The sequence below is a fragment of the Hylobates moloch genome, unplaced genomic scaffold, assembly GCF_009828535.3.
Source record: "Hylobates moloch isolate HMO894 unplaced genomic scaffold, HMol_V3 SCAFFOLD_1, whole genome shotgun sequence".
Taxonomy (NCBI): Eukaryota; Metazoa; Chordata; class Mammalia; order Primates; family Hylobatidae; genus Hylobates; species Hylobates moloch.
In genome coordinates, this window is record NW_026652276.1 from 147,167,414 (window position 1) to 147,187,548 (window position 20,135).

General features: G+C 41.9%; 2 protein-coding genes across 4 annotated transcripts in view; one reads left to right on the forward strand and one right to left on the reverse strand.

The window, feature by feature from the left end:
• Window positions 1-8,612, forward strand: part of CDCA7L (cell division cycle associated 7 like) — a 52,319-nt gene extending 43,707 nt beyond the window's left edge. For all 3 annotated transcript variants that reach the window (XM_058446551.1, XM_032759629.2, XM_032759636.2), the window contains 2 exons: window positions 271-407; window positions 1,023-8,612. In XM_058446551.1, the coding sequence (XP_058302534.1) occupies window positions 271-407; window positions 1,023-1,053 (168 nt within the window). In that variant the 3' untranslated portion in view covers window positions 1,054-8,612. The remainder of the gene's footprint in view (window positions 1-270; window positions 408-1,022) is intronic.
• DNAH11 (dynein axonemal heavy chain 11) overlaps window positions 2,141-20,135 on the reverse strand; it is a 363,007-nt gene continuing 345,012 nt past the window's right edge. Inside the window, exons 77-82 of the mRNA XM_058446556.1 lie at window positions 10,795-11,037; window positions 8,654-8,836; window positions 8,457-8,572; window positions 4,077-4,189; window positions 3,407-3,547; window positions 2,141-2,502 (exon numbers count right to left, since the gene is read on the reverse strand). Of these exons, the coding sequence (XP_058302539.1) occupies window positions 2,255-2,502; window positions 3,407-3,547; window positions 4,077-4,189; window positions 8,457-8,572; window positions 8,654-8,836; window positions 10,795-11,037 (1,044 nt within the window). The 3' untranslated portion in view covers window positions 2,141-2,254. The remainder of the gene's footprint in view (window positions 2,503-3,406; window positions 3,548-4,076; window positions 4,190-8,456; window positions 8,573-8,653; window positions 8,837-10,794; window positions 11,038-20,135) is intronic.

The following is a 20,135-nucleotide window of genomic DNA, read 5'->3' on the forward strand; positions in this document are numbered from 1 at the left end:
CACAGGGCCCTGTGCTTGGCCAAATGCTTGTGAAAATCTCCATAATTTTTAAGCAGGGAGCCCTAAAAGGTGTCATTTTTCAGTGTTTGCATGTGACATGGGGTGATCAGTCTTCCTGCCTTGTGAGGAGCCCCCTGGGACGTAGACTGAAAGATGCCATGTGATTAAAGGTTGGAGGAGAGGCCAGCTGAGCCATTCTGGATCCGAATCCCAGTTCTTGCCAGAGCCTGTAGATAATGAGGGAAGTGTCTGCTGTCATCTCTCTGTTAGGATTGGGTGTGTCCCCCTTGTCGTGGGATCTGCAATTGCAGCTACTGTCGGAAGCGTGATGGCCGCTGTGCCACAGGAATCCTCATTCATCTGGCCAAGTTTTATGGTTATGACAATGTTAAGGAATATCTGGAGAGGTAAGTAAGTCTCTAGCAGCTTACAAAACAGCTTGAAATCCTGAGGCTGAGCACAGGACACCCTCTTGGCAAGTAGTTGTTGCCTTCCCGTGTGACTTACATAAACCACGAGTGCCATCCATTCTGTATCTGTTTGCATTGGAAAAGCTCAGGCCTGATATTTTCCCTATTAGGGAATATTCTCCTTTGCTAGACTTTTCAACTCAACTCCACGTTGCCTTTAACCAAAATTTCTCCTTGAGGTGTATGACAGAAATGGAAGGAGTAAACAAGGCAGGCTGAGGGGAAAGACACAGATTATGAAGAGGCAGCCATAATCCTAGTGCAGAGAGGGAGTTCAGGACAAGAGGACAGAATGTGAGCTACCAGTTTCATTTATGTAATAAACTCTGAATTGTGGTTCTGGAATGCGGGAGTGAGGCAAGTCAAGTCATGCTTGGGGCGTACTACACCGGAGGGTGTACTGATATATTGATGCATAAATTGTCAGGATTTCGAGTGTCAGGAGATGTGGGTTCTGGCTTTGTACTCTTAGATGATTGTGGAACCTCTCAAGCCTAGAATGCTGTTTGTGTATTTGTACTACTTACCAAATACTTCTCATCTTTTTCTCAGCTTACAAAAGGAGCTGGTAGAAGACAAGTAGAGGAAAACAGAACCAGCCACCTCACCATAGAGTACTCCAAGACATGCATGCCATTTGTGCCTAAGATTTTTTACAGTTGTGTTTTTATACAGAAATTCTTTGTAGAAATTACTATTATTTTTTGTTAAAGATTGTTTATATGCTTACAAAGATTTCTCAGGAAGACAGCAGAGCAGAGGAATCTATATAGATGTATGCACAGACCTGTTTGTATGCTGAACTTTGTTAAAAATATCTGCCAGTGATTAAAAAGCCAATTTAAATGGGGTGGGGTTAAAGTTCAGGTAAATTAGAGAGAAAACATTGTATGAGCAGCTCCTGCCTTGATCTACCTTTGGCTTCCCAAACAGTGACTCCAGGCCAAGTTTGCCTTAGCACGAGTGATCACAGTTTAACAGATCACACACATCGTTTAACCTGCTCTTGGTCATTGGAAATTTACACTGAACAAAGTGCAATTAACTGCAGAACAGTTTTATTTTTATTAAAACTTGACTGAACAAAAGGGGACCGTCAACATTGTAGACACTTGAGGCCTCACGGAGTGCTAGCCTCTTCAGGACTCACCTGGGGCCTGCTGCTTTTATATTTTGAGTTTAAGGGCTGATAATTTTTAATTTAATTTGTTTAAAAATTAAAATCTCCCTTCTTTCCAGCTGCATTGCTTTTGCATGTTCAGATATGATGTACTTTTTTTTGAGATTTTTTTTTTAAGATGATGATTTTTTAAGATGATGATGGAGTCTTATTCTGTTGCCCAGGCTAGAGTGCAGTGGTGCAACCTTGGGCAACCTTGGCTCACTGCAACCTTTGCCTCCCGGGTTCAAGCGATTCGCCTGCCTCCTAACTGGGACTACAGTTGTGTGCCACCACGCCTGGCTAATTGTTTGTAGTTCTAGTTCTAGTAGAGATGGAGTTTCGCCGTGTTAGCCAGGATGGTATTGATCTCCTGACCCGCCCGCCTTGGCTTCCCAAAGTGCTGGGATTGGGATTAGTACTGGGATTGGGATTACAGGCGTGAGCCACCGCGCTCAGCCCTGAATAACTGACTTTCACTCCCCTTTCTTCACTTTTAAGAATGCACGTGTGAGTTACTAAAAAGTTATAATAGAATACATTAATGTGCACGGGAACAGTGCAGCAACATGCTAGAAAATCCTCACTGCACTCCAGCTGAGGCTAGAGGAATGCCAGTGTTATCTTACGCTTCTAGCAGCAGAGCCACTCCGGCTAGAACCCATTTTGCAGTCTTCTCTTTGCTCTTCAGCCTGAAGGTCCAGATGTAGCTGGGGCCTCTCAGTTTGGTTCTATACACAGGGCACTCGTAGGTCTGTTTGGTTTCTTCTCTGTCCATGGGGGTGGCTTTTGCAAAGATGACCGGCATAGGGCATGCCAGCTCCTTGAGACGGGCTTCAACAATGGTTCCTGATTGGGTGTCCCAGCGGGCGCCTATGGCAAAAACATAACAGTTGAAATTGTGTGGCAGGTTGCTATTGATGATCAAGTTGTTTGATGCAATAAACATTCAACATTCTGGTTTTGTCATATTTTTGCTTGTCAGTGGTATTTGTACTGAGCCGGCCTGACTGAGCTTTGAAAGGTAGGTTACCCTTCCTGCAGCGGAGGCACCGCTTTGCTTCCATGCGTAGTGGCTAAACTTTCCTGTGGAAGCAAGCTGATTTTATGAAATGGGATTCTAAGAGAATTCACATACATTAAACTAGTTTGCCCTCCCTTTAAATCTCCAGTTCACCACATTTCCTCCCCGTCACACCTTACTCTCTTACACCAAGTTCCAGTTGTTCATTTACATCAGAACCTGTGGCACTTGCTTTAAAGTGAAAAAGGAACATCTTGGTAGGCACTAAGTGTCCTGTGGAATAAATGCATGGCCAGATAAATTTGGAAAATACTGCATAGTCTAACCCCCTCTTAGAGATTCACCCTATGCGGTAGCATCTTCAAGGCTTGGAGGAGTTTTGTAGTAAAATATTAGAGCAAATTTACTGACAGTTTTTAAATAGTAGAAGAAAGATTTTGAAATGATTATATTGAAAAGCAAAATAAATGTAAATTCAGTCTAAAAGTCTAATGTTATTCAGTGGCATTAACACCCAGATATATGTGCAAAATTTAAGTGATAGCCATCACCCCAAATATTAGTTTGGTTCACAGTGGACACACATCCCAGCATTTAAATTATTTAAGAGGAAGAAATGAAATGAGATAATGACTAGCATAAGGTTACTGTGTGAGTGAGGAGATGCTGAGAAACAGTAAGCAGAGGACAAACAAACACCGATCTGAACCTGAGTAAGAAAAGGTTCCCCACTTACCCCTTGGGGTGTCTTACCCTCCATGAAGAGTCCGTGGAGGTATGCACCTTCCCTTGGCGGGTGGCCATAATCTTCCTTTGTTTTTTTGGTAACATCAACGGTCAAGCACGTTTTATCCAGTGGCCACTCATTTTTTCGAGCCATCGTCTGCATGATTGCTTTGGAAATATAACAAAAATTGAACAGGACAAAAATGTTGCATATAAGGTTCCCAGGAGCTACCAGTAAATTGAGGCATCCTTTAGTCCCATAGGGTGTTTTAGGTTCTTGCATTTGCACATGGCTGCGCTGGTGCAGGGGTTGGCCAACTAAGGCCTGCAGGACAAGCTCGCTGTTTCTGTAAACAAACAGTTTTATTGGAATAGCCACAGCCATTTGTGTATTGTCTGTGGTTTTCGCACTACAATAGCAGAGTAGCTATGTGGCCCTTTCCAGAAAATGTTGAATAGAGCACACCGTGCCCCACCTCACTTGGCTGCTCTTGCTGCTATAGGAGGTCCTTTCCCTCCTGCTGCTACTCGCCTGCCCAGGACTGTTTCCTCTATAGCGGCTGGTCCTTTCTATAATGGCTGCTGCTTGGGGATTGGTGAGCAGAGCAAGGAGACACCGTCATAGGTAAACAAGGCAGGGCTTCTGGTTAGGGTATGGTCCTGTGTGCATCAGGGACTGCACTGCTTCAGTCCTTACCAGTTAAGAAGGACTGAGGGTTGAAAAAGCCAGAGAGCCACACGACAGCCGGAAGGGTGAGATCTTGTGTCCAAGTATCGAGTTCTCGGCATCGCAGGAGGAGGTCACTGAACCTGGTTTATGGGAGGTAGGAAGAAATCAACTTGCTGTTCAGTAAAACAGCCATTTTCCAGTATGTTCTGGTGTGGGTGGTTAGGGCAGGGTGGTGGTGGAGGAGAAGTATACCACGGCTAGCTGGTAAAATCCTTCCCTGACAATTTGCAGGGCACTGTCCCTTTAAAGGGCTAGTTTGTTTCCCATTGGAGACTTGATGCCTGTAGCGCTTACATTAGAGCAAGATACGCCGAGGAACGTGGAAAACTCATTTCCATTTATGCAACAACTTTTTTTAGAGCCTCTTTATGCTATGTGGTGACTATACAAAGGTCATCACCCTATGACTTGGACTGACAAGCACCAACTTGGAGGTATGGACAGGGTGTCTGAGGATCAGGGATGGTAAGGCTGTGATGGTGGTTACAAGACCAGAGTTGGCCAGGAAAGCTGATAGGAAGAGGGAACAGCATGTGCGGAGGCAGTGGAGCACATGACGGCAGTCTAAGCACGTGCAGTAGCTGCCTGAAAGTGGGGAGGAAAAGGTTAATAAGGAAAACAAGTCAGCCATGAATGGCATGCCAGTGGTTTGAGAAACGGTGCTGTTATGTACGTGTTCTCGGCTCCTCACGATTGGGCAAGGTAGGAAGTATCTGCAGTTGACCTATAAGGAAGCTGGCTCACAGAGGCTAGGGACAGATGAATCTCTGATAAAATTAAGAGACAAGTGAAACCTTGAATTGTCAGTTTCAGAGGCTGCTTAAAGGGGACCAGGAGAATGGAGTAGAGAGAGCATAGCCTCAATGTAAAAGCCAGAGTTCTCCACAAGGAAAGGCTGGCACTGAAGTTTTCTAGAACCTTGTCTGCTTCAGAGTTGCAAAGGAAGTGGGAGTGAATGAGGAAACACCCTGACAAACCACATGGCAGAAAATGTCTGCCTGAGATATTTGGCTGACTCTGGGCTGTAAAGAAGAAAAGGCTCAGAATGCTCACTTTCAAACTTGCGTCACCACAAGGAAAATTCCTGTGCTCGGACCTATATTAAGTTCTTCCAGATAGCTGGATCAGAAAAAGCATACTCAACGATAAGAAGAACAAACAGCATAGGCACCACACAAAGGAAAAAGGCGAATAATAAGAAAAGCAAAGGCAGGAAGACATTTCTCTCAAAATGTTGCCATTATGAGGATAAACACTGCATCCAATTTGTAACAACTAAAACAAGTGATTGTTGATATAAACAAGCTCATGACTTAGAAGGGATCAGGTAGGAAATAGTAAAGAAATTAAGTTTGAAGACCCCAGATAAGAAGTAGAAAATATAATTATAGAAATGAAAGCAAAAGTGAAACAGCCTAAGGGAGAATAACAAAAACAAATGGAAATAAAGAGGTAAAGGGTGAGAGTGAAGGCAATAAAATGAAAGCTGAAATGAGGCCAGACGTGGTGGCTCATATCTGTAATCCCAGCACTTTGGGAGGCCGAGGCAGGTGGATCACTTGAGGTCAGGTGTTCGAGACCAGCCTGGCCAACATGGTGAAACCCCATCTCTACTAAAAATAACAAAAGTTGGCCAGGCATGGTGGCATATGCCTGTAATCCCAGCTACTAGGGAGGCTGAAGGCAGGAGAATCGCTTGAACCCAAGAGGCAGAGGTTGCAGTGAGCTGCGATCACGTCACTGCACTCCAGCCTAGGCAACAAGATGAGAATCAAAAAAAAAGTGTAATTCTAGAAAATTTGAGTTTTCCTAAATTATACCTTTGAATCTATATAATCAAGGGCACATCATTTGGTAGAAAAGTTGGTAGAAAATTTGGTAGACAGTAATCAATACTAAAATATAAAGAATAATATGAACAATAAAGACTCCCTGGATGGCCAGGGGAAAACATGAAGCCATTTATAAAGAGAAAAGAAGTATGCTAGCTTTTGACATCTCCACGACAGCATTTGACAAGAGGAGAGTGATGGCTACAAAGGCTGCCAACTGAGAGTGTTATTATTTTTTAATAACTAGCCAAACTGTCATTCAGGTATAGACAGAAGAGTATATGACATGAAAAACCACCAGCAAATCCAACAAACAGGAAGGTTTATAACCCAGGAAATAGAGAAGTCTTGAAGAAAATACTTATTTGTAAGTATATTTAAACTTCTCAGGAAAAGAGAATAATAGTCATAAAAACAAAAACAGGAAATTATAAAACTAAGCTAGGCACCCTTCCAAAAATATAACCTGGAACTGATAATTATGGACTATGAAATATATTTTATTTTTTGAGACAGGTTCTTGCTCTGTCACCCAGGCTAGAATGCAGTGGCATGATCATGGCTCATTGCACCCTTGACCTCTTGGGCTCAAGCAGTCCTACCACCTCTACACCTTGAGTAGCTAGGACTACAGTTGCATGCCACCACGCCTGGCTAATTTTTATTTTATTTATTTTATTATTGTTTTTTAGAGACAGGGTCTCATTATGTTGCTCAGGCTGGCTTCGAACTCCTGGGCTCAAGTGATCCTCCTGCCTTACCCTCCCAAAGTGCTGGGCATGAGCCACTGCGCCCAACCTGGACAATGAAATCTAAATAATTAAGAGAAGAAACAGATTGCAGACAGTTGAAGATATAATGAAGATCGCCCAGAACTGATGAAGTCTACAAGTATACAGTCGGGAGACACACTGAAAACATTAAGAGGTTAGGCAGATAAATGTAGACATGAGGAGAATAGAGAGAAAGACGATATTCAGAGAAAAAACTGCTAAGACTTTTTCAGAATAGAAGCTATGGATGGAGTCTCACATTTATGATAGTACTTTAAAAATCCACACCTCAATACAATAGTAAAATTGTTGAACATCAAGGGTAAAGAGAAACATTTTAAAACTTTACTTGGGAAGGAATGGCAAATATTTAAGACCAGATCCACCCTCTATAATCAATGCTAGAAAACCATGGAGTTAGAACATCAAAGTCCTGAAGGAAAAATAATTGTGTTCTAGAATTCTACGTATAAGTAAACTATCAAGAATGAGAGTGCGGTGAGGACAGTTTCAGATACACAAGACGATTTACACTCCCCATCCCCCAAGCCCTGCTCTATATTTTATACTCTGATAAAAAAGCCCAGAACAAGATACAAAAAAAGCAATGATGAGCAAAGAAATCAGTACAGTATATTAAAGCAAAAATAATGATTGACCACAAACAGAACAAACATAATGTGGCTTAAAATAAGGTGGAACTACAATTCCAGACCAGAAGGAGACTGATGTTCAGAGGGAAGCCGAAGGCTCTAACATTGTGTTAGAAAAATCAAAAGTGTGGGCCAGGTGCGGTGGCTCACGCCTGTAATCCCAGCACTTTGGGAGGCCGAGGCGGGCGGATCATGAGGTCAGGAGATCGAGACCATCCTGGCTAACATGGTGAAACCCCGTCTCTACTAAATATACAAAAAATTAGCGCCTGTAGTCCCAGCTACTCGGGAGGCTGAGGCAGGAGAATGGCGTGAACCTGGGAGGCGGAGCTTGCAGTGAGCTGAGATTGTGCCACTGCACTCCAGCCTGGGCGAGAGAGTGAGACTCCGTCTCAAAAAAAATAGGAATGGTACAGTTGAGGTTCGTGGAATAATGATTCAGGACAGCAGGGGGAAAGAAACTCAGCACCAAAAAGCCAGGAATAAACAGCTTTGTGAAACTTCCTGAATTGTTTGCCAAGACCAAGGAGCAATTAGGTGTAACATCAGCACAGATTACATTCAGTAATCTGTGAATTTCTGCCCTAGCTTTGTGACACATCTCTGCAGTTATACCCCCAGCCTAGTTTACTGCATACTGCATACCATATTACAGACTTTCAAAAGTTGTCTATGAGAAGGCATAGGAATCTCAGGCTTGCAAAGTAAAGTTATAAGGTGACACAAAGGCAAATTCAAGTTGCTTTCCATGGCCATGTAACTTAACAACACAACTCAGTGAGGGGATTCTCTTGCCATCTACATTTTTCAGATTTAAAAAAAAGACAGGTTATTTTGTCTAAGATCATGTATTAATGAGTGAGCGGCAGAATTTGAATCTTGCTCTGACCCTGTCTTTTAACTGATTTTTGCCTTTGATGCAATACACCAAGTAAACTCAAATGAAATTGGTGGAAGAGTTTTTTACAGTTACAGGTTGAGTACAGTCACAAAGCTCGGTCTGCATAGTTCTTAGGAAGCATTATTCAGAACACTAACCCAGCACCAAGGCTGCTCAGGGCCAGTGGCAGTGAGGATGGGGTAGCTTACCACTGGGCTAGGCCATAAGTAGAAGGATAAGCCAATTTGCTCCAAGTGTCTGGTACCGTGTCATAACTCAACGCAAACTGCTGGGCTTCCACAGCAGGAGATAATGCCAATTCCCCCTTGCATGGAGAAAAAAAAAAGCCACATAGTGACTCTCTTCCAATGTGCTGAAGTCTACTATAGCCTCACTTTAAGCTTACCTTCAAACTAAGGTCCAGTTGTTCAAGTGATACACGTATTTCCCGAATGAGAATATTCATCCTCTCACATTCTTGGAAGCAAACAAGAACATATGGGCTTCTATTTGAATTTTTTTGCATTATCTCCGCCATGTTGAACTCTTCTGGAAGTTTCTCCAAAATGTCATCCAAGACATTCTTAACCTTAAATCATTAACACAAAGATTTAGCTCCTTTCTATTTCAGTTTTGGTCATGGTGACTATATATATCCTCTACTTTTTGAAGTTCCAGAATACATCATACAACTTCTGAAGGTGCCTGCGAATGCATTTGAAGGATGCCTATGGCTCCCACTAGGTGGGCAGCATGGCAGTGCCAATTCCCTCAGCTGCCTCATTGGTGCCTCTGCACCAATGCCAGCACTTCCCCTTCCATGGAGCCCCAAATCTAGTCAAGAAGGAGCTACAGTTATTTGCAGTTTATTCACTTAACATTTAGGGAGTATAGAACTGTCATCAACTACATGTTATTTATATGTAAAGATATGATCAGAGGAAGTAGAAGCCTATTATTAGGGTACCATATTTTATAATCTGCTAAATTAAAAAGATCCTTTTAAAAGCCACACAAACCAGGGGCCGGGCACAGTGGCTCACGCCTGTAATCCCAGCACTTTGGGAGGCCAAGATGGGCAGATCACTTGAGGTCAGGAGTTCGAGACCAGCCTGGCCAACATGGTGAAACGCTGTCTCTACTAAAAATACAAAAATTAGCCAGGCATGGTGGAGTGTGTCTGTAATCCCAGCTATTTGGGTGGCTGAGGCATGAAAATCGCTTGAATCTGAGAGGTAGATGTTGCAATGAGCCAAGATGGTGCCATTGCATTCCAGCTTGGGCAACAGAATGAGACTGTCTCAAAAAATAAAATAAAAAATAAAATAGAATAAAAGTCACATAACCCAAGTAAGGCTTTTAAGCATAAGCAAATTCTGTTGAACTATGATGCTGCCCTCCCAACCACAGCATCCTAAAATTCCTAGAGCAATTTAGATCAACATTTTTAACAAAGAAACTTCTATCTTCTGTAACTGTTGCTCCAAAGGAATCAAAGACATATATTAAAGGTATGAGTATGCACATGGTACTCAGATATGCATACTAATTCTATCTAGACAGCTCCACTGAGCTGGAAAACCAGTCAATATCTAGAAAGGAGAAAAGATGGAAGAACTTTGCCTGTCCTTAGCCTCAGGCAGCTTTCCTTCTTTTCTTGGTTTCTCAGACTACTGCCTCTGGTTCTGACATCATGCCTGCCAGCTGGCATCACTCTGACAGGTAATTTATCAGGTCCTGAAATCTTAAACTCATTCACAGCAGAGGTAGACATTATATCCAAATGGCCATAAGCATGTGAAAAGATGCTCAATATTACTCCTCAATTGAGGATTGCAAAGTTAAAACCACTGTGAGATATCATTACCCTTACAAAATCACAAACAGATAGAGCAAGTGGAACTCACAAGCACTGCTGGTAGGAAAGTAACTGGTACAGCCACTGGAGAAAACTGATTGGGAATACTATTAAAGCTACACATTATACCCTATTATCTGGCAATCCCACTTCTGGGTATAGAGAAATGGGTAGTATGAATGGATGCCTTTGGGAGTTACCTTTGCATATTGACTGTAGAAGAATGTTCATGGTTGTGACATTTCTATAAAAGTGAAAAACAATAAACAACCCAAACATCCACTCACAGTAGAATGGAGAATTTTATATTCATATAGAATTCAAAACAAAAATGAACCATTGGTACATGAACAACATGGATGAATCTCACAAATGTAATGCAGAATGAAAGGAGTTAGATATGGATGAATGCGCACTGTATGATTCCATATATTTGGAATCAGGTAAAGCTAATCTGTGATGATAGAGGTAAAGATACTGATTATCTCTGGGGGAGGTGAGGGGTATGTTGACTGATAAGGGGCATGAGTATCCTTCTGGAGTGTTGGAAATGTTATTTTGATCTAGGTGGTGGTTATATGAGTAAAACCTAGGTAAAAACTTACTGATTTGCACAATTAAGATTAGTACACTTCAGTACAAGTAAGCTATACCTCAATGCAAAAGAAAAGGAAAGACAGACCCTCTACCTTTTCTTCTGTAGACTGCCCCAGTTCATCACCACTGAGTGCATTCCTGGGCTGCATCTCCAGCAAAGTTCTGAAGAGAGTGTTGGACGTCACTGTCAGGAATTCTATTTCAGCATTTGGGTGGAGGCCATACAGTGCCGGGCTTTCTGGAGGAAGCATCTCCTCTATGTACTGGTGGTAGCCTGCATAATCTAGGTAGGGTGGGGCAGCAAATCCTGGTGCCAGCATCAGTTCATCTTCAATCTTAACCACAAAGGAAAAGTCAGTTATTCCAAATGTAGGTAGGCATCCATTTTCACTTCCTCAACACTTTGAGAAGACCTTGACAAGAGGGCTCCAGCACAATGCTGTCTGGGTAGCAGGCTCCCTAAACTGTTTTATAATCAACAATTCTGCTCTATATGCAACACCAGACTGATCTCTGAGGAGGATCCCAAGGAACACACATTAATCCTATCTCTAAGAAGACTCAGTTTGCAGTGTGCATGGGGCAGTGTGATACACGCACACAAAAGGAAGGAGCCATCACGGAGCCTGGGCTACCCTATAACACACTCCCATTCATTGATTCTCCCAACCATCCCCATTTCCCAGAGAGGAAATCAAGACTCTGATGTGAATTTGCTGAGGTAGACATTTGATTTTAATCTTAATTCTTAACTCATTTTGGTAGGACTCTAGCCTGTACATCCCCAGGGCACCATACTTTCCGCAGTACTGCATCACATCATTTTATATATGATGTGAATTTATATACCTGAATTTTATAAATAATGACGTGCATTTAATGAAAAATGTGTGTGTATATAAGTACCATGTATAGGCCATATATACTAAGAGTCAAACTGATCCTACCTTCCCAGGACTTTGAGCTACTCACAGCAGAGTCTGTGTCGTTTAGAATCCACAAACCCTGAGAGCTCAATACATAGTTTCCTACTGAGTGAAAGGCTGGAGAAAGCGGGCTTTTATCATGCCCATCTACTTCAATAAGGCTGCAGCAAGAGGGTAGACATTCAATTTAGGGGGAACTTTTGAACAAAGGCAATGTGAACAGCAATAACAAACCCTCTAAACATCAGAATGTAGAACTTCAAAATGTAACAAAAGAATTTATGAGCCTGAGTCTCTGACCAGCCATAAACACAGAGTCAATCAAGTGCTTACAATTTTCTAAGTAACAGTATAATCTCAGATTTATTTTTCTCTGATTGCTCTTCGGTTTCCAGGGACCATTAACCCCTCTGTTTTAATTCTCCCAGTCTCTTGCACCATAAATCCTGTCTGTATGTGCACTTAAATGTACAGAGGAATGTTATTTTTTTTTTTTATTATACTTTAGGGTTTTAGGGTACATGTGCACAATGTGCAGGTTTGTTACATATGTATCCATGTGCAGGTTTGTTACATATGTATCCATGTGCCATGTTGATTTCCTGCACCCATTAACTCGTCATTTAGCATTAGATGTATCTCCTAATGCTGTCCCTCCCCCCTCCCCCCACCCCACAACATTCCCCGGAGTGTGATGTTCCCTTTCCTGTGTCCATGAGTTCTCATTGTTCAATTCCCACCTATGAGTGAGAACATGCGGTGTTTGGTTTTTTGTCCTTGCGATAGTTTACTGAGAATGATGTTTTCCAGTTTCATCCATGTCCCTACAAAGGACACGAACTCATCATTTTTTATGGCTGCATAGTATTCCATGGTGTATATGTGCCACATTTTCTTAATCCAGTCTATCGTTGTTGGACATTTGGGTTGGTTCCAACTCTTTGCTATTGTGAATAGTGCTGCAATAAACATACGTGTGCATGTGTCTTTATAGCAGCATGATTTATAGTCCTTTGGGTATATACCCAGTAATGGGATGGCTGGGTCAAATGGTATTTCTAGTTCGAGATCCCTGAGGAATCGCCACACTGACTTCCACAATGGTTGAACTAGTTTACAGTCCCACCAACAGTGTAAAAGTGTTCCTATTTCTCCACATCCTCTCCAGCACCTATTGTTTCCTGATTTTTTAATGATGGCCATTCTAACTGGTGTGAGATGGTATCTCACTGTGGTTTTGATTTGCATTTCTCTGATGGCCAGTGATGATGAGCATTTCTTCATGTGTTTTTTGGCTGCATAAATGTCTTCTTTTGAGAAGTGTCTGTTCATGTCCTCTGCCCACTTTTTGATGGGGTTGTTTGTTTTTTTCTTGTAAATTTGTTTGAGTTCATTGTAGATTCTGGATATTAGCCCTTTGTCAGAGGAGTAGGTTGCAAAAATTTTCTCCCATTCTGTAGGTTGCCTGTTCACTCTGATGATAGTTTCTTTTGCTGTGCAGAAGCTCTTTAGTTTAATGAGATCCCATGTGTCGATTTTTGCTTTTGTTGCCATTGCTTTTGGTGTTTTAGACATGAAGTCCTTGCCCACGCCTATGTCCTGAATGGTATTGCCTAGGTTTTCTTGTAGGATTTTAATGGTTTTAGGTCTAACATATAAGTCTTTAATCCATCTTGAATTAATTTTTGTATAAGGTGTAAGGAAGGGATCCAGTTTCAGCTTTCTACATATGGCTAGCCAGTTTTCCCAGCACCATTTATTAAATAGGGAATCCTTTCCCCATTTCTTGTTTTTGTCAGGTTTGTCAAAGATCAGATAGTTGTAGCTATGCGGCGTCATTTCTGAGGGCTCTGTTCTGTTCCATTGATCTATGTCTCTGTTGTGGTACCAGTACCATGCTGTTTTGGTTACTGTAGCCTTGTAGTATAGTTTAAAGTCAGGTAGCGTGATGCCTCCAGCTTTGTTCTTTTGGCTTAGGATTGACTTGGCGATGCGGGCTCTTTTTTGGTTCCATATGAACTTTAAAGTAGTTTTTTCCAATTCTGTGAAGAGAGTCATTGGTAGCTTGATGGGGATGGCATTGAATCTATAAATGACCTTGGGCAGTATGGCCATTTTCACGATATTGATTCTTCCAACCCATGAGCATGGAATGTTCTTCCATTTGTTTGTATCCTCTTTTATTTCATTGAGCAGTGGTTTGTAGTTCTCCTTGAAGAGGTCCTTCACATCCCTTGTAAGTTGGATTCCTAGGTATTTTATTCTCTTTGAAGCAATTGTGAATGGGAGTTCACTCATGATTTGGCTCTCTGTTTGTCTGTTATTGGTGTACAAGAATGCTTGTGATTTTTGTACATTAATTTTGTATCCTGAGACTTTGCTGAAGTTGCTAATCAGCTTAAGGAGATTTTGGGCTGAGACAATGGGGTTTTCTAGATATACAATCATGTCATCTGCAAACAGGGACAATTTGACTTCCTCTTTTCCTAGTTGAATACCCTTTATTTCCTTCTCCTGCCTGATTGCTCTGGCCAGAACTTCCAGCACTATGTTGAATAGGAGCGGTGAGAGAGGGCATCCCTGTCTTGTGCCAGTTTTCAGAGGGAATGCTTCCACTTTTTGCCCATTCAGTATGATATTGGCTGTGGGTTTGTCATAGATAGCTCTTATTATCTTGAGATACGTCCCATCAATACCTAATTTATTGAGAGTTTTTAGCATGAAGGGTTGTTGAATTTTGTCAAAGGCCTTTTCTGCATCTATTGAGATAATCATGTGGTTTTTGTCTTTGGTTCTGTTTATATGCTGGATTACATTTATTGATTTGCGTATGTTGAACCAGCCTTGCATCCCAGGGATGAAGCCCACTTGATCATGGTGGATAAGCTTTTTGATGTGCTGCTGGATTCGGTTTGCCAGTATTTTATTGAGGATTTTTGCATCAATGTTCATCAAGGATATTGGTCTGAAATTCTCTTTTTTGGTTATGTCTCTGCCAGGTTTTGGTATCAGGACGATGCTGGCTTCATAAAATGTGTTAGGGAGGATTCCCTCTTTTTCTATCGATTGGAATAGTTTCAGAAGGAATGGTACCAGTTCCTCCTTGTACCTCTGGTAGAATTCAGCTGTGAATCCATCAGGTCCTGGACTCTTTTTGGTTGGTAAGCTATTGATTATTGCCACAATTTCAGAACCTGTTATTGGTCTATTCAGAGATTCAACTTCTTCCTGGTTTAGTCTTGGGAGGGTGTATTTGTCAAGGAATTTATCCATTTCTTCTAGATTTTCTAGTTTATTTGCATAGAGGTGTTTGTAGTATTCTCTGATGGTAGATTGTATTTCTGTGGGATCGGTCATGATATCCCCTTTTTCGTTTTTTATTGCATCTATTTGATTCTTCTCTCTTTTCTTCTTTATTAGTCTTGCTAGCGGTCCATCAATTTTGTTGATCTTTTCAAAAAACCAGCTCCTGGATTCATTAATTTTTTGAAGGGTTTTTTGTGTCTCTATTTCCTTCAGTTCTGCTCTGATTTTAGTTATTTCTAGCCTTCTGCTAGCTTTTGAATGTGTTTGCTCTTGCTTTTCTAGTTCTTTTAATTGTGATGTTAGGGTGTCAATTTTGGATCTTTCCTGCTTTCTCTTGTGGGCATTTAGTGCTATGAATTTCCCTCTACACACTGCTTTGAATGTATCCCAGAGATTCTGGTATGTTGTATCTTTGTTCTCGTTGGTTTCAAAGAACATCTTTATTTCTGCCTTCATTTCATTATGTACCCAATAGTCATTCAGGAGCAGGTTGTTCAGTTTCCATGTAGTTGAGCGGTTTTGAGTGAATTTCTTAATCCTGAGTTTTAGTTTGATTGCACTGTGGTCTGAGAGACAGTTTGTTATAATTTCTGTTCTTTTACATTTGCTGGGGAGAGCTTTACTTCCAACTATGTGGTCAATTTTGGAATAGGTGTGGTGTGGTGCTGAAAAAAATGTATATTCTGTTGACTTGGGGTGGAGAGTTCTGTAGATGTCTATTAGGTCCACTTTATGTAGAGCTGAGTTCAATTCCTGGATATCCTTGTTAACTTTCTGTCTCGTTGATCTGTCTAATGTTGACAGTGGGGTGTTAAAATCTCCCATTATTATTGTGTGGGAGTTTAAGTCCCTTTGTAGGTCACTGAGGACTTGCTTTATGAATCTGGGTGCTCCTGTGTTGGGTGCATATATATTTAGGATAGTTAGCTCTTCTTGTTGAATTGATCCCTTTACCATTATGTAATGGCCTTCTTTGTCTCTTTTGATCTTTGTTGGTTTAAAGTCTATTTTATCAGAGACTAGGATTGCAACCCCTGCCTTTTTTTGTTTTCCAGTTGCTTGATAGATCTTCCTCCATCCCTTTATTTTGAGTCTATGTGTGTCTCTGCACGTGAGATGGGTTTCCTGAATACAGCACACTGATGGGTCCTGACTCCTTATCCAGTTTGCCAGTCTGTGTCTTTTGATTGGAGCATTTAGCCCATTTACATTTAACGTTAATATTGTTATGTGTGAATCTGATCCTGTCATTATGATGTTAGTTGGTTATTTTGCTCGTTAGTTGCTATTGTTTCTTCCTAGCCTCGATGGTCTTTACAATTTGGCATGTTTTTGCAGTGGCTGGTACCGGTTGTTCCTTTCCATGTTTAGTGCTTCCTTCAGGAGCTCTTTTAGGGCAGGCCTGGTGGTGACAAAATCACTCAGCGTTTGCTTGTCTGTAAAGCATTTTATTTCTCCTTCACTTATGAAGCTTAGTTTGGCAGGATAGCAAATTCTGGGTTGAAAATTCTTTTCTTTAAGAATGTTGAATATCGGCCCCCACTCTCTTCTGGCTTGTAGAGTTTCTGCTGAGAGATCAGCTGTTAGTCTGATGGGCTTCCCTTTGTGGGTAACCCGATCTTTCTCTCTGGCTGCCCTTAACATTTTTTCCTTCATTTCAACTTTGGTGAATCTGACAATTATGTGTCTTGGAGTTGCCCTTCTCGAGGAGTATCTTTGTGGCGTTCTCTGTATTTCCTGAATCTGAATGCTGGCCTGCCTTGCTAGATTGGGGAAGTTCTCCTGGATAATATCTTGCAGAGTGTTTTCCAACTTGGTTCCATTCTCCCCATCATTTTCAGGTACACCAATCAGACGTAGGTTTGGTCTTTTCACATAGTCCCAAATTTCTCGGAGGCTTTGTTCATTTCTTTTTATTCTTTTTTCTCTAAACTTCCCTTCTCTCTTCATTTCATTCATTTCATCTTCCATCAGCGATACCCTTTCTTCCAGTTGATCGCATCTGCTACTGAGGCTTCTGCAATCTTCGCGTAGTTCTCGAAACTTGGCGTTCAGCTCCATCAGCTCCTTTAAGCCCTTCTCTCCATTGGTTATTCTAGTTATCCATTCTTCTAATATTTTTCAAAGTTTTTAACTTCTTTGCTATTGTTTTGAATTTCCTCTCGTAGCTCAGAGTAGTTTGATCGTCTGAAGCCTTCTTCTCTCAACTCATCAAAGTCATCCTCCATCCAGCTTTGTTCCGTTGCTGGTGAGGAACTGCGTTCCTTTGGAGGAGGAGAGGTGCTCTGTTTTTTAGAGTTTCCAGTTTTTTTGTTCTGTTTTTTCCCCATCTTTGTGGTTTTATCTACTTTTGGTCTTTGATGATGGTGATGTACAGATGGGTTTTTGGTGTGGATGTCCTTTCTGTTTGTTAGTTTTCCTTCTACCAGACAGGACCCTCAGCTGCAGGTCTGTTGGAGTTTACTAGAGGTCCACTCCAGACCCTGTTTGGCTGGGTGTCAGCAGCAGTGGCTGCAGAACAGCGGATTTTCGTGAGACCACAAATTCAGCTGTCTGATAGTTCGTCTGAAAGTTTTGTCTCAGAGGAGTACCCGGTTGAATGAGGTGTCAGTCTGTCCCTACTGGGGGGGTGCCTCCCAGTTAGGCTGCTCAGGGGTGAGGGACCCACTTTAGGAGGCAGTCTGTCCGTTCTCAGATCTCCAGCTGCGTGCTGGGAGAACCACTACTCTCTTCAAAGCTGTCAGTCAGACAGGGACCTTTAAGTCTGTGGAGGTTCTTGCTGAGTTTTTGTTTGTCTGTGCCCTGCCCCCAGAGGTGGAGCCTATAGAGGCAGGCAGGCCTCCTTGAGCTGTGGTGGGCTCCACCCAGTTCGAGCTCCCTGGCTGCTTTGTTTACCTAAGCAAGCCTGGGCAATGGCAGGCGCCCCTCCCCCAGCCTCGCTGCCGCCTTGCAGCTTGATCTCAGACTGCTGTGCTAGCAATCAGCGAGACTCCGTGGGCACAGGACCCTCCGAGCCAGGTGCGGGACACAATCTCCTAGTGTGCCGTTTTCCAGGCCCGTTGGAAAAGCGCAGTATTGGGGTGGGACTGACCCGATATTCCAGGTGCCGTCTGTTTCCCCTTTCTTTGACTAGGAAAGGGAACTCCCTGACCCCTTGCGCTTCCCGAGTGAGGTAATGCCTCGCCCTGCTTCGGCTCGCGCACAGTGCGCTTCACCGACTGTCCTGCACCCACTGTTAGGCACTCCCTAGTGAGATGAAACCGGTACCTCAAGCAGAAATGCAGAAATCATCCGTCTTCTGTGTCGCTGGGGCTGGGAGCTGGAGACCGGAGCTGTTCCTATTCGGCCATCCAGGAATGTTATTTTTAAACTATCACCGAATGTAGCTATTTTCTACCTAGATTTTCTGAGTCAGTTTCTGAAATGGGATTTGTCTGTAACTGTGTATGCTACGCTGTGGTCCCCTCACTATCACTTGGAGACAAAATGAATATTCTTTAATTCATTCAGTAATATGAACCCGCCACCCAGTACACTACAACAAACCTTAGAAGTATAAACTCCATATGACCTCGTTATTAAGGAACTCAGAGTCTAAAGAGGACAAAGTAAGTGTGAATTTCCACACAATCATGTGCGTAACAGTGGTTTTCTCTTTCCTTCTTAAACCTGCAATCCAGGTTACTTAGAAAGCCTATGTCCTTAATAAGGATGCTCAACTGCTTTCTGAGAATTCCAAGTGCATTTTAAATATTCGACTCAGCATTTTTATTTTGTGCCAGGAGGATTTTCAAGTTATCTAATCCTTCATATTGCCAGAAATGGAAATCTTGACCCGATAAATATGGGAAGGAAGAAGTTGGACTATTCCACCACCAGTATCCATTGGCTTGGTTTTATTTATTCACATTTGAACCATTTCATGTTTATATAGAAGAATAATCACAATTTAAATGTCACCTGGCTCAGGGTGACCAAAATAAAATGGTACAGGAGAGTTAAACTCATTATTATTAGTCTATGATGTATAAAGTAGCCAGAATGAAAATATGAGCAAAATACGAATAAGAAAACCAAAACCTAGAATCCACATATCCCAACTGAACATTATTCCCTACAAGCAAGTACTTGGTCTTCTCTGTTTGTGCTTACTAGGAAATTGAAAGAAATTTCAGAAGCCACAGTTAATCCGTCCTTAATAAAAACAAAATGTCAAAAACAGCATTTCAAGCAAAGAAACTGACCAAAACCAAAACCACCTGGAAAGGTTAAGCTGCCATGGGGACATTTGTTTGAATGCGTGCTCATGTACTGCTGATGGGATTGCAAATGGCCCATGCTCTTTGGAAAGAAAATTAGTCTTTATAGACATGTGACGAGTGCCTTCCATATGGTAGGCAATGAGCAAAGCAAAAGAAAACAGCCAACTCAAAAGGGCCTGTGGTTCACAGCTAGACAGCCTGGTTCAGCTCCCATCATGTAATGGGTTGGTGGCCTTAAGAAATGACAATTTATCTGCATTTCAATCTCTTCATCAGTCAAATGTTGCTCATAACAGCTACCTAATGGTTGTGGCCATAAGAATTTAATAAGGTATGCAAACAGCTCAGCACACAGCAGGCTCTTATGTAAGTTTTGGTCTTCCTTGTACCCTAGCAGCAGACTCGATTTTAGTATATCTTGATTTTTCTAGAAGGAAAAAACAAACAAAACCTGGGAAATGTCCTTCATACAGAGACTTGTGTTCCCTTTTACTTTAAGAAAACCATCAAGACTTTAATATACTCAAGGAGCCCTGTGAATCCTGATGCTGAATCTAGACTTTCTCCTTTCTCACTCAAGACTTGTTATAAAAAGCTGCTTTTTGCTAATGGGGCCATCACTGTAGAGCTCTCTACACAGTGGCCAACTTTTTGGCCTTTGGAGGAGGTTTGTTTGAGAAAGCTGTTATAATGCCTCAAAGAATCAAAAATTCTAAATAGACATTTCTTCAAAGAAGATACACAAATGGCCAATGAGCACATGAAAAGGTGTTCAACATTGTTAGTCTTCAGGGACATGCAAATCAAAACTGTAATGTGACACCACTGCACCGCCACCAGAATGGCTAAAATAAAAAAATGTGGACAGTAGCGGTGTTGGTGAGGATGTGGAGAAAACAGAACTGTCATACATTGCTGAAGGGAATATAAAATGGTGCA